The sequence below is a fragment of the Orycteropus afer genome, unplaced genomic scaffold (genome assembly GCF_000298275.1).
Source record: "Orycteropus afer afer isolate SDZICR_OR568_19922 unplaced genomic scaffold, OryAfe1.0 scaffold00052, whole genome shotgun sequence".
Classification (NCBI taxonomy): Eukaryota; Metazoa; Chordata; class Mammalia; order Tubulidentata; family Orycteropodidae; genus Orycteropus; species Orycteropus afer.
Window position 1 is genome coordinate 6,302,358 of NW_006921639.1, and position 13,157 is coordinate 6,315,514.

General features: G+C 46.4%; 1 protein-coding gene across 1 annotated transcript in view; it reads right to left on the reverse strand.

The window, feature by feature from the left end:
• The window catches only part of ALOX5 (arachidonate 5-lipoxygenase), a 66,665-nt gene extending 54,854 nt beyond the window's left edge, over window positions 1-11,811 (reverse strand). Inside the window, exons 1-2 of the mRNA XM_007938629.2 lie at window positions 11,662-11,811; window positions 3,597-3,795 (exon numbers count right to left, since the gene is read on the reverse strand). Coding sequence (XP_007936820.1) covers window positions 3,597-3,795; window positions 11,662-11,811 — 349 coding nt within the window. The remainder of the gene's footprint in view (window positions 1-3,596; window positions 3,796-11,661) is intronic.
• Between the last annotated feature and the right edge of the window lie 1,346 nt (window positions 11,812-13,157).

Consider the following 13,157-nt stretch of genomic DNA (forward strand, 5'->3'; position numbering starts at 1 on the left):
CAAAGGACTCCCTTAATATATCTTATAAGGTTGGTCTGGTTTAAACTAATTCCCATAGTTTCTGCTTATCTGGAAATCTCCTAATTTCACCATCATATTTGAGGGACAATTTTGCTCTCAATTATTCTTGGTTGAAAACTTATCTCTTTCAGGGTTTTATATATACCATCCCATTGCCTTCTTGCTTCCATGGTTTCTGCTGAGAAATTAAAACTTATTCTTACTGGTTGTCCTTTGTAAGTAACCTTTTGTTTTTCCTGTGCTATTTTCAGGATTATATTTTTGTCTTTGTTTTTGATGAGTTTGATGATGATATGTCTTGGTGATTTTCTTTTGGGGTCTATCCTGTTTGGGTTCGTTGGAATTCCTGAGTGGATATAGTCTCATCTTTCATCATGTCAGGGAAATTCTCTTCCAACAAATCTTGGACAATTTTCTCAGTGGTTTTATTTTTCTTTTCCTGTTCTGGAATTCCAGTTACATGTAGGTTATTTCTTTTGATGGTATCCCACATGAACCCTAGTTTTTTTCATTTTGCTTTGATCTTTTTTCTGACTGATCCCTTTCCAAAGACATATTCAAGTATTTGCCTTCAGCCTCATTAATTCTGTCCATTGCATCAATTCTACTCCTTTGCCCTTTCAATGTGTTATCTATTTGTGAAAATTTAGTATTAATCTTCTGGATTTCTATCTGTGTATTTTGAATCATTTCTAATTTTTCCTTTATTTTGTCATTTTGTTCTGGTATTTTCTTCTGAAACTGTTGTAGGGTTTTGTCTGTGTTTTCCTTGATTTTGTCATTGTTTTCTTTGACTGTGTCTCTCAATCCTTTGGAGATACCTAAATATAATTCTCTTGAATTCCTTATCAGGGAGTTCCAATGCTGCTTCTTCCTCAGGGTTGTGTTCTGGGTCTGTGTCCTGCTCCCTTGTTTCTACTACTTTATCTTGTTTCTTTGTGTGGACTGTGATGGTCTGTTGTCTCCAAAACATTGTGATGTTGTTGTATTTAGATCTCTGTTAACTGTTTGTGAAGAGCAGCTACAGGTGAGTCAGGGTCTTCTTGGTGGTTGTTTATTGTTGACCAGTTGGTGAAGAAGGAAGTGGTGGCTCTCACTCAGTAAGTGAAGCTGCAGGACATGTGTTGTATGAGCACTGTGCTGTCTCCCACTCAGACAAAAATAACAATTGAATAACCATCAAAAAAGTAAAAGCAAGTGGACAAAAACACACCATGTAATCATATAGGAATAATAACCAAAAAAAGGGAAAAACAAATCCACAATATCTGGGGAGAGGCAATAAAAGAAAAAAAGTAGAGTAGGAGAATAATGAAGAAAAAATGGGAAAAATGCAAAAAGAAAAAGAAGAAATGGGGTTACCCACAAGAAAGAAAAATTGGAACTAAGAACAGGGAAGAGAGAAAAAGCTGAAAACTAAAATCTGGGAAGGGAAGAATAAATAATAATAATAATAATACAATAATAATTTTAAAACAGACAAAATCAAACAAACTTAGAAAAAAAAAATATCTGGGCAGGGTGGGGCAGGGCACCCAGGCTCTGTCTGAACACACAGACTGGGATGAAATTCCTGCCGGCCCAGAAGGTGGGTGGGAGTGAGGGATGGCTGCACCTCCATTCACCAAGAGGGTGTAGGGTATAAGAGTAACAAGGGGAATATTGCACCTTTCCAGTCATTGAGAGCTGGAATTTCCTTATAGTTCCTAGCAAGTGGAGCCTATTCTTAAGTCCCTGGAATCTGGGAGAATGCTGGCCCTTTAAATATCCAAAATGGTCGAACCACTTGTAAACATTCAAAATTGCTGCATCCTCTGGACAGGCAAAAGTCCACACATTAGCACGTCTCCCTCTTCGCTGCTTCCCCTTTAATTCACCAGCCATCAGAGCAGTCCTCCATGCAGTCCCTGGCTAGCAGGATTGATTTCTAGGTTGATTCTTAGGTCCTAAAACCACTTGGCAATATCCAAGCTGTCTGTGCAGTCAGGATCACTGCCAGACTGCAGCTCTGTATGTCTCCTTTTTTGGAGTTTTCATGCAAATTCTTCTGCTAGTTGGAGTTTAGTCCACTTTTATATCCTTCCCTTCAAAGCTCAGTGCTCCAGGATTATCTTCTATATCTATGTTAATTGGTTCCCCTTTTCTTTGTTGAAGAGTGTCTGTGTAGTCTTTCTGCCAATTCCACCATCTTACTAGAATTTTGCCCTACACTTTTATAAATAGTCCCTTTCTTTACCCTCATTAAATTATCCTAATATGAGTGTGCCATGTGCTTTTCACTCTGAAGAGCTGCAAGAGTCTGAGTCTAGTTATGGGAGGAGGGCAAGAAGGAGATATGAAGCTAGTGTTGTCTAACTACTGGAAAGCAGAATAGGTCTATGACCTTCACTCATGTGCCTTGAATTTCATCTTTAAGTATTTTTTGACTTTGTCTCACATATTTTGGACATGTTATCAGTAGGGAACAGTCCCTGGAGAAGGACATCATGCTTGGTAAAGTAAAGGATTAATGAAAAAGAAGAAGACTCTCAACAAGATGGATTGACACAGTGGCTACAACAATGGGCTAAGCCAGCGATGATTGTGAGGGTGACACAGGCTCAGGACCAGGAAGTGTTTCATTTTTTTGTACATAGGGTCCCTATGAGTCTGAACCTGGCATGTAAAAACATCATCTTTCACATTTATCATTTCAGGTCTAGGCTGTGAGCAAACTGAAGGGTTGTGATTTGAAGTATGGTATCATTTTGCCAAGGCATGGACTTGACTCACTCATGCCAAAGGTAGATTTTCTTGTGCAGTCCTTCAGTGAGAGAGAGGCCTTAGCTGACTTTTGACGTCTGCATCTCTCTCTGATACTTCTTACCAGGAGAGCTGTGGGTCTCTTTATGAAGAATGACCTCCTGAGGAAGTATCAGATTAGAGTCTGCACTTTTGGGGATCATGTGTATGAGGGCAGATATTAGGATCTTTGAACTTTCAACAATAAATGGGAAATAGAGTTTAACAATAGAGTTTAAGTGGTGATAGGGACACTTGTGTCTACCTTGTGGCCCTTTTAAGCTGGCACTCAGACACTCCTAGTCAATCCCTTTACTTCCTAGGTCTGAGGGAAGTGCATTGAAGTCTAAACCCTACTGTTACTTCACAGTAGACAGTTTGGACCTGGACCTGGGTGTCTGTGAATCAGGAAAAGGCTGTTTCAATGACAGAGTGATGCACAACATTGGCAATGGTAAAACTCACTGTCTGCATATATGTTCCATGGATAATTGCTACTAGAGACCCCAGTTACCTCTGACAAAAAGGAGGTCATGCTCCCTCCCCTACAAGATTGCAGCATAGAGACTGGAGGCCACTCACTCAACTTCCAGGCCAGGGGCCTACTAATACACTGAGGTAGACCACATCTCCACACTGAGGAAAGCCACATCTCCTCTGCAGGTCCACTGCATCACAGTGTTGGAGCACTTTGTTATTAATTCCATGAATAATAGTTTTTTGAGAAAGAAAAGCTATAAAGACTTTTAGGTTCCTGGGAAACCCAGGGAATGGAAGGGGCCCCGTGTTCTCACCTCGGCCATCTCGAAGGATGATCTCACCCTCGCCTGTGATCCAGCGGTAGCAGGGGAACTCAATGTAGTCCCCACAGGGTGTCTTCAGCGTGATGTACTTCAGGTACCAGTCATCATGGAGCCAGTACTTGCGCTTCTCGATTTTGACAAGCTGGATCTCACCCAGCTCTTCATCCACTGTCACATCATAAGAATCAACCTGTAGAGCAGAAAAAGGCATATTACAATGGTGTGGGGTCCTCTGAGTCCTCGTATCATCCCTCGTTCATTTAGCCAAGACATTCACTGGATTCTTGCTATTGACAAGGCCCTGTGCCAGGCCCTGGGTAATGAAATGGGCATGTGCTGGTCCTTGCCTCTCAGACATGAAAAATCTAGTAAGGAACTCTCTGCTATCTACATGTGGCTCAGGTTAGAGGAGTGGACACTCCTGGGCAAGTGTCTATCCCTGCTGCAACTTTGAGGCCCTGCTTGGTGAGGGTCCTCTTCAGTTGCCCACCCTCACAGAGATGACAGCAGAAGCTGCTGGCCTTTCTCTCCTGTTGGGCTGTAGGGACAAACTGGCTGTCACCTCTGGCCAGCCCTTTCTAAGGGTCCACTGACAATTACTATGGTCTCCACCACACCTTTAGGAGGGGGGATGGAGTAATGATCCATTTTTACAGATGAAGGTACTGAGGCTTAGTAAGTCACATTCCAGCTGCTAAGTGAACTGAAACTCACACCCAGGCTGTCCACTATAGCCACATAATCTCTCTGTAGTCCTCAGTAGGGCAGTAACTAACTGAAAATGGAGTAACACAGATTCAAGCCCTTTGAATTTAAGCCTTTCTGGAGCATTTTCCATTCCCTGAACCAGCACAGTAATGCCATGAACAATCAGACCCAGTGGCTCCCACTGCATTTGTGGCTCTGGTGGTGGGTGAAGGCTGGCCATGTTGCTAGAAGGTTCCATCCTAGGCTCATGTTTGGCACTGTCTCCCAGACCCCTGGAACTGAGCTGCTCCTGTCTCTGGGAGATGGGCAGCACAGCACCTCTGGGTGATCCATGTAGGTTCTAGACCATCTGCATCTGTGAAGCTCTCAATGGCAGATAGGAAGGATGAGGGGCTTAAGTATCATGTTGGAAAATTCATTGACCAGCAGGTGTGGAAAGCCCTGCCCTTGGTGACCTCCAGTGCCCCTTCTAAACTGTATTTTACCAATCCTTGAACTTTTTCTTTGGAAGCAGAACCCAGAGTTCTGAACTTGAAGTAAATGGGACAGGACAGGGGTACCTTCTTGCACATGGTCCCTCACATTCCTTCCCCATTTTTACCCTATTTCTCCTCTGGGCAGCCAGGAGCCCCCTGGGAAGGCTTCTGGAGAGGAAATTGGATATTTTCAGCAAACCCTTGGGTCTGAACACAACAAGCAACTTGCGTGCTGTAGCCAGACACTTGTGGTCAGAAACTGGATGCTTCCTCCTTGGGCCCTGTGATCTTGGCCATGCCCTTGACTCAGGGCAGTTTCTGAGGAAAGTAAGCCAGACCTCAGACTGGGATGGCACCTTTCCAGCTCTTATCACATGCACATGTAAATCTTCTCACCTCACATGCTCTGCCCTGCACATATTCTGTCTCTCCTGGCTGCCTCAGGGAAAGAGGTCCCCTGCCTCAGTGTGTCCAGCAAGAAGAATGGGGGCTATAATGGGGCTACATGGACAGCACTGAGCCCTGGATCCTGGGTGGGGGGCCAAGGTCAGGTTTACCTGTGGTAACCCCAAGAAGATGCTAGCAGGTCTGGGTTGGACTGCAGAGTTGCAGAGAACAAGGGTGTTGAACAGAGGAGCTCCAATGAGGAGCTAGAGAGGGAGGCCAATGGCCAGAGGGGTCTACTAATACACTGAGGTAGACCACATCTCCACACTGAGGAAAGCCACATCTCCTCTGCAGGTCCATTGCATCAAGTGTTGGAGCACTTTGTTATTAATTCCATGAATAATGGTTTTTTGAGAAAAGAAAGCTATAAAGACTTTTAGTTTCCTGGGAAGCCCAGAGGATGGAAGGGCCCCATGTTCTCACCTCAGCCATCTCGAAGGATGATCTCACCCTCGCCTGTGATCCAGTGGTAGCAGGGGAACTCAATGTAGTCCCCATAGGGGAAGAGATGAGACAGGGCAGGAAAGATCTCTTATGGGTAGGGGAAGAAGGAAGACCCATGGGCTGAGGTGTCATTGGAGCCCAGGACAGGGCAGGTAGATTCTGAGGGGATAAGTGGTTCAGCAGTGCTTATACAGGCAGTCAAGGTCCATCTGTAGAGGCTGAGTGGGGACCAGATGACTCAGAACTGTCCGGGCCCTGATACTTGGATCTACAGAGGCCTTAGCACTCCACAGGGCCAAGATAGAGATCCCACCTAAGTGGGGCAGAGAGAAGAGGAGGGGGACAGCTTGGTCAGGCACATGAGGGCTCTAAATGCACATTTCAGCTCTAGAAGGGCTGGCTGTGTGGCCTCAGTAAACTGCGTGGCTCCTAGGCTCTTCTTCTTCCTCTACTAAGGAGATAACACCTGACCTGGGGGACCATTGAGAAATATGAGTGAGGTAGTGCCTGGGTGGGTATTGTGAACATTAGAACTTCACCAGGCCCCTTTCTCAAATGCATAGATCACTGGCTGGCTCTGCATACCAGGACCCCCACCTCTCTCCTCTATTCAGCAGGGTTCCCAGGGAAGCAGCCCAGCTGGGAGCTATCATGGGCTCATGCTCATGTCTTGTCCTGGCTCTATACACCAGATCGAATAACCAGAAACAGGAGGACAACACAGAAATTGGGCTCAACAGAGAGAGAATTGGAGGCATTTTCAGTATTGGAGGCACAGGTCGAACAAAGGGAAGTCAGTGCCTAGAGGCCTGGGATTGGGCTCTAGCGTAGCTATCTTTCCTCTGGCTCAGAGTGGTGGAAAGGTGTGCTGATGTCAGGAAAACTGGGCAAGTGTGTGGGGGAGCCCATTCTAAAGTCTCAGGTGTCATGAGTATCTGAGGCAGACTCTCCCAGGGGATAGAGAGGCATCTGGAATAAAAAAAAAAAAAAAAAATGAATGGGACAGGACTAAAGGAAGCTCTACAGGGCTGGGATGATTCTCAGATGGAAAGCTAGATGTCCAGCTGGGGCTGGCGACCCCCAGGAGGAGACAGGAGCAGCTTCTTTGAAGGAGAGGACATCAGGGCACCCTTTGGCACACCTTTTGTGAAGTCACAGAGGAACAGGCCCTCCAGATGTGCTTGCCTCCTTAACACCTACACCCCTGTAGGAACTGGCAGAAGTTCTAAGTCTCAGCTGAGATGAACTCACTAGACAGACATACAGAGACTTGGTATACCAACTGACAGTGCCTTCCATGGGGGATGGGAAAGTCTACCAGTCTGGCCTCATCTTGGTCAGTCCAGGGGCTTTGCTGGTTCTGGCTCCAGGTCTGGGGGAAACTCAGGCCAGACCCCAATCAGGATGTCTTTGGGACAAAGTCTCTTGGCTGTAGCTGTTGCATCCAAGGGAATAACTCTGGGGAAAGTCACAGAGAATGGGGAAAAGCTTCAAGGGCGACATCAAGGTCATATGGGCCAAATAGCAAAATACAGTCTTAGGAAGGTCCATAGAACTATATGGTGAGACAAGCTCCATCCTCTTCACATGCCAAGTCTGCTAGCCTCCTCTTCTCTTTCTATTTGTTATGACTTGCTGAACTCTCATGACCATTCTGCACTGGGCACACTATATGCAGGTTCTAAGCAAATAGTCTGAGTAGATAATGACCCCATTGTACAGGGTCATCTGAGGCTTAGTGAGGTAAAGTAGCTACAGTGCCAGTGAATCAGTGGTGGTGCTGTGATTAGAACCCATGCCTGTCTGACTGCCAGTGACAGAGAAGAAATGTCCAGGGCTGGCCCAGAAGACTATAGTAGGAGAGGGTATCGTGGAATGAAAGGGAAGGAGATGGACAACCTTCATGAAGGACTGGTATCTGAGGCAGCTCTTGGGAGTTGGTAAGGTTTCCCTGGTGTGAAGCAGGACGTTTGAGATGTAGGGAACCATGAAAACAAATCCCTGGGTAGGGCATTTGCCTGGGAGTAGAGAGGCTGAGTTCCTGGGAGTGAAGATGGGGGTGATGCTGGAGAGAGGGATGGAATGAGGTAACAGGCCAATTCACCATCCTCGATTCACTGGAAGTTTGGTTTACTGATTTCAACTGCTGCTTTCAACTACTTATTGTAGTTGAAAACTTCAGAAAAGTTTTAGTTGATTAGTTTTCATTTAGTCTTTATATCAGAATTTAAGAAAAGTTTCATCTGCCTCCATCCCAGATCACTGCTGCTGCCGAGACAGGGAGAAGGGTCTCTGCTGGACAGATGGCAGAACAGAGGGGTACTGAAGAGCTGGCAGAGGAAGGAGGGAAAAAAAGGCTGTGAGCAGAGAGAGAGGTTAGAGGGCTGACAAAGGAGATACTGAGGTAAAGAGAGGGAAGAATGAGAGGCAGAGCAGGGAGACCAAGGGGCATGGAGGGGAGAGAGGGGGCTGTGATTATGGAGACTTAGGGGCATAGAGAAGAAGGGACAGAGATCTGGGGATTGAGGGAGCAAAGAGGGAGCTGGTGGGAGACTGGAAGACAAAATGGAAGGGAGAAACCAGAGCAGAAGAGAAGGGAGAGTTATGTGTCAGAGAGTAGAAATGAAGGACATTGAGGGACCCTTGGGAATAGAGAATAGAGGAAGAAAGAGAGGAAGGAGGAAGGGGGTAGAAGGTAGGGAAGAGACGGGACAGAGAGGGAAAACCAGGATAGAAGGCTTGATGATAAGAAGAAGGAAATATTTATTCTTCCATCAATATATCCTTACTCCTGAGAAGGAGGTGTTCTATAATGTTAAAAAGTATATCTAATTATGGCTTTGTTGACATTTACTGAATATATTCAACGATAATATATTAAACATTGACTCCTTGCCCTTAGCATTCATAAAAGTGCTATCATGAAATGAAAATGGCAAACAAAAATTTCCCAAAAAACTGTCAAAGTCATCCCATCTGACTTGAATTACTTTAAATTTACTGAGATAAAGGAACAAATCACCTTGTTAAATTGTCCTACTTGGGGTAGTCTTTGGGAATAGGGCCATTGGGCCCATAGTCTTGGGCTTTTCCCAGTACATGAGTGGAGCTAACCAAAGTTTGACTGTTTCTATGATAGGCTCACTTATAAGGAATCCCGCCACCAGTGGTTTCAGTCCTGCATCACTATGTAAAACTCTGATGAGAATAGTTAGGGATTCTTCACTCAATTAATTTATTGAGAAGAACTCAGGCTAGGTCATTATTAAATGGAATTGTGCATTGGATGGGGTGGGGGATGTATGTGTTGTATTGTTATGTGCCATTGAGTCAAACCTGACTCATAACGACACCTCCTTGGGTTTCCAAGGCAGTATCACTATGGAAGTAGATTGAACTGCCAGACTTCTGGATAGCAGTCAAGTGCCTTAGGCACTATGCTACCAGAGCTTCTATCCCATGGAAACGATTGGATTGGTTTGTTATTGTTATTGTTGTTAACAATAGTAATTGTTATACTTTTCTGAGTGAAATAGAACCCTTTCTTCTCAGCAAATATTTCCTCTAAGGTTTAGTTTTTCTCTTTACCCAAAAAGGGATGGATAACTCTCACAGAGACACTGGTTAGAAAACGAGGAAGTGGTTGTGGGCTGTGCAACACTAAGTGTGGAGTAACTTAGCATCAACAGGAACTTTCTCAAAAGCTGACTTTGTCAAAGAGCCGGTAGGAGCCAGCTGATCCTCCTCCTGTACCCCAGCCTCTGGACTTTATCTCTCACCAGAAAGGAAATGGTAACATGCAAATTTCTCCTAAAATTTGCCTCAGAGATACTCACTAAGGTGTTTAATCACCAGTATCATTTGAATGTCTTATCAGAGTGGGGAAGATAGACAAAGAGAGGGAAATGAATGAATAGCCTAGAGCCTTCACTTCAGTAGCCACCCACTGTCTGCTCCACAAAGAACCCATTGTATCTCGCTATGCTCATGCTACATAGCATTGCATGCCTGTGGCATCTGTAATCTATGGCCTAGTTGCCCAAGAATCAGGCTCATTGTAGCCATGTACAAAACAGAAGTAGTCTGTATACTTTCCTCCTCACAGGTGTTGCGAGGAGAACCTATGAAATAATGGAATAAATGAAGGTGCTTTTGGAAATGCTAAAAGGTGTCATAATCCAAAATCAATGCTTTATTAACCTCTCTGCACCACCAGTCCCCAACTGGGGAAAGTTGGTCAGTGGGTGCTGGTTCTTCCATTAAGCCTCCAAGTCGAACACAGCTTGAGATAGGCTGATACCCTGCAGAACTTGTATCAGTGTCAAGCTGGGTTACAGCAAGGTTCTGAAGCTTTTTTTGTGTGTTTGGAATCCAGAAAGGGGGTGAACTATTATTTACTCCTTTTAGGATTTGCAGACCTCAAACATACTTTATGAATTTTATACAAGTATTTGGTTGAGCCATATTACACTGCCAATATTTTATATAAAAAATAGTCAGATATAAGCAATTTCATCCAGTTCAATCTAATAAAAAGTGGTGAGAAAGCTTTGTAAAGTCAAAATCTTTTTGGTCCATTCAGGAGCTGGTATTAGGGGAAGGGAACCCACAGTCCCTGCAGGGTGTTTGGGAGTAGGTAGCCTGGCAATGGTTGTTTACTGAGCACTTCCTAAGGGCTAGGAGCTCTGGTGGTGTAGTGCCTAAGGCATTTGACTGCTAACCAGAAGGCTATGGGTTCAAGCCCACCAGCCACTCCTCAGAAGGAAGACTGGGCAATCTACTTCCGTAGTGATACTGCCTCGGAAACCCAAGGAGAGGTCACTATGAGTTGGAATCGACTTGACAGCAGTGAGTTCGGTTTGGTCTTGGTCCTATAGACTAGGCACTGACTAGTGCAAATAGTTAACGTGCTTGGCTACTAACTGAAAGGTGGGTGGTTTGAGTCCACCCAGAGGCTCCTCTGAAGAAAGGCTTGGTGATCTGCTTCTAAAAATCAGCCCTGAATGTCCTGAGGAGCACAGTTCTACTCAGGCACACATGGGGCACCATGACTCTGGCTCAGCCAGATGCGAATCGTCTTTTTCATTAAATCTTGGTGAGGAACATGACCTGCCCAGTTAGCAGTGGAAGCCATGGGGCTGGAATTCATATGCAAGTCAGAATAAGGAACCATTCCCTAAATGAAGCTATGGCAAATAAAGCAAAATATTTATTGAGAAAAAAAAAAAAATACTCAATAAACATTGCTTCCCTCCCCTCCACTGAATTCTCAAGCCCCACAAGGCAGCCTCCTCTGGGTCTCCAGTGAGGTGGTAGGGGAGGGATACTCTTTTCCTTCTCTTCTTCCACTGGGTCCTCACACCTGGGATGGAAGGGGTCCCTGATGATGGAAGGGGTCTGCTGGAGCAAGTAACAACTCCCAGGTTTCCAAAGGCCCTGGACTTGCCTGGGTTCTCTTGCTCCTTCTAAATATCCGTGGGGCTTTGTCCTGAGACTGTGAGCTGCCCAGGTGCGAGGACATCCGCTAGTGCCACTTGAAGGCACTAGGTGGGCTGGGGCTCCTTAGGACTCATGGACCAGCTTAAAGGCAATCCTTTCATTTACATTTGGGGAAACTGAAACCCAGAAAGGGGACAGAGTGAGCTACTTGTCAAGGCCAGTGGAACTCAGGGCTCCCGCCCCCCAGCCCTGCATTCTCTCCACACAGCTCACAACTGCACCTCAGCCTGTGCTTCATAAGCAGGGCAAGAATATTACGCTACGTGAACGCGACCTACCCTCTTTCACGTGTGACCCGCACGAGAAAGGAGTTCTACAAAACAGGGCACAAGAAATGTGGTCCGTCAGGAAGGGGCCTCTCAAATCCTCAGGGTCCCCATCTGTGGGCGTCCCAACTCTGGTCTCGGCCTCCCCGACTGGACCCTGGGCGCCCCTGTTCCGTCTTCCCAACCCCCCGCCCAGGTCCTGGCCGCCAGCCTCACCGCGCCGCGCTCGAAGTCATTGTAGAAGGGCTTGTCAAGCAGGTGCTTCTCGCTGCAGCCCACAGAGCCCACCAGGCTGAGATAGATGTAGTCGTCGGTGCCAGCGAACCACTGGCTGCCGGTGGCCACGGTGACTGTGTAAGAGGGCATGGTAGCTGCAACGACCGCCACAGGCAAGGCAGCGGCGGCAGAGAGTGGCAGGGAGCCTCGGAGCGTGAGGTCCGCGCGTCCGGAGCTGTGCAGGGACCTAGGACCACTGCGCTAGCTTCCTCTTGGCGCTGGGGCTGCGGCCCCGCCCCAGACCGACCGCACCCTGGGCCTGCCTGGCCCCCCACCCCTAGCTGTTCTACCCCCAGCTCCCTCCAGGAGATCTGGAGCTCTGGCCAAGCTATGACCTGTCCGTTCATCAGGGCAGGGGGCACCCATTTCCGTGTCTCACCTCCTAGGCGGGGTGTTCTATGTATCAGTCAGGGGCCTGGGCATCCTGTTTCTTTCGTTCCTTCCTTCCCTTATCCTCTTTGTCACTGCTCCCATCCTTCACATCCTTTTCCTGCAGAGGTTTGTCTCAGGTATGGCAGGTAAGGCATGTGCCCTGGGCAACATTTGAAGGATGGCCCTACTGAGTAGTTTCTATTAACCATCGCAGTTTCCATTGCCTGCTTTGAGATCATGTAGCAAGTTAAAACAAATGTTTTTGTATTTGAGAGCCTCCATGGGTCAAGGTAGACTGTGTTATTTTGCTCTCCTGAGTGTAGAAAGAGAAAAAAAAATGACTTTGAGCACATCATAGACCAGTTTTCATCAGTGAAAGCAAGGAAGGTACAGTTGTAATTTTCCTGCAGTTCCATAATGTGTTACGTAAAAGATTAATAAGTTTGACTTGTATTTTTGAGCTGACATTAGGCTAATGTTATCTAAACTATGGATGTCAGATGTTTGGACAAGGGTGCATTCTCAGTGCTTGCCATAGGTGCTGTGTTCCGTAGAAAAGAACCAGGCTCCTGCTGAGGTGTTGGAATTGGACCTGGGGACCCCTAGGAAGCTGGACCTTGTCCCTGCTTTCAGCAAGTTCCCAGTGCTAATGGGAAGTAGGTTTCAGTGGGATGATTCCCCCCCACACACACACTATAGGATCTTAGGGTGCTCTGGGAGTGTAGAGGGAGAAGGGTCCACCTAGGGAATCAAGAGGGCCTTTTGGAGAAGAAGATCACCCCAAACTGCTACTGAAGGTAGAATCTGAAGCACAAAGACTCCAGCAACATTGCTTCTTTCACAGGCTTCAACATCCACTCTGGACAATGCAGAGTGGGGTGGGTGCAGGTAGCACAGATGCCAACCTTGCTCATATGTGAAACTCAGTGCACAGTGGGAGGCAAGTGGCCACAGAGCAAGGAGGTCAGGAAAAGAAATTTCAGTTTCCATATCAAATGGGTTGTCTGGAGGAGGTCAGTTCATTTGGGGAGGTGAGGGGGCACTGAGGACATTGAGCTTTCCTA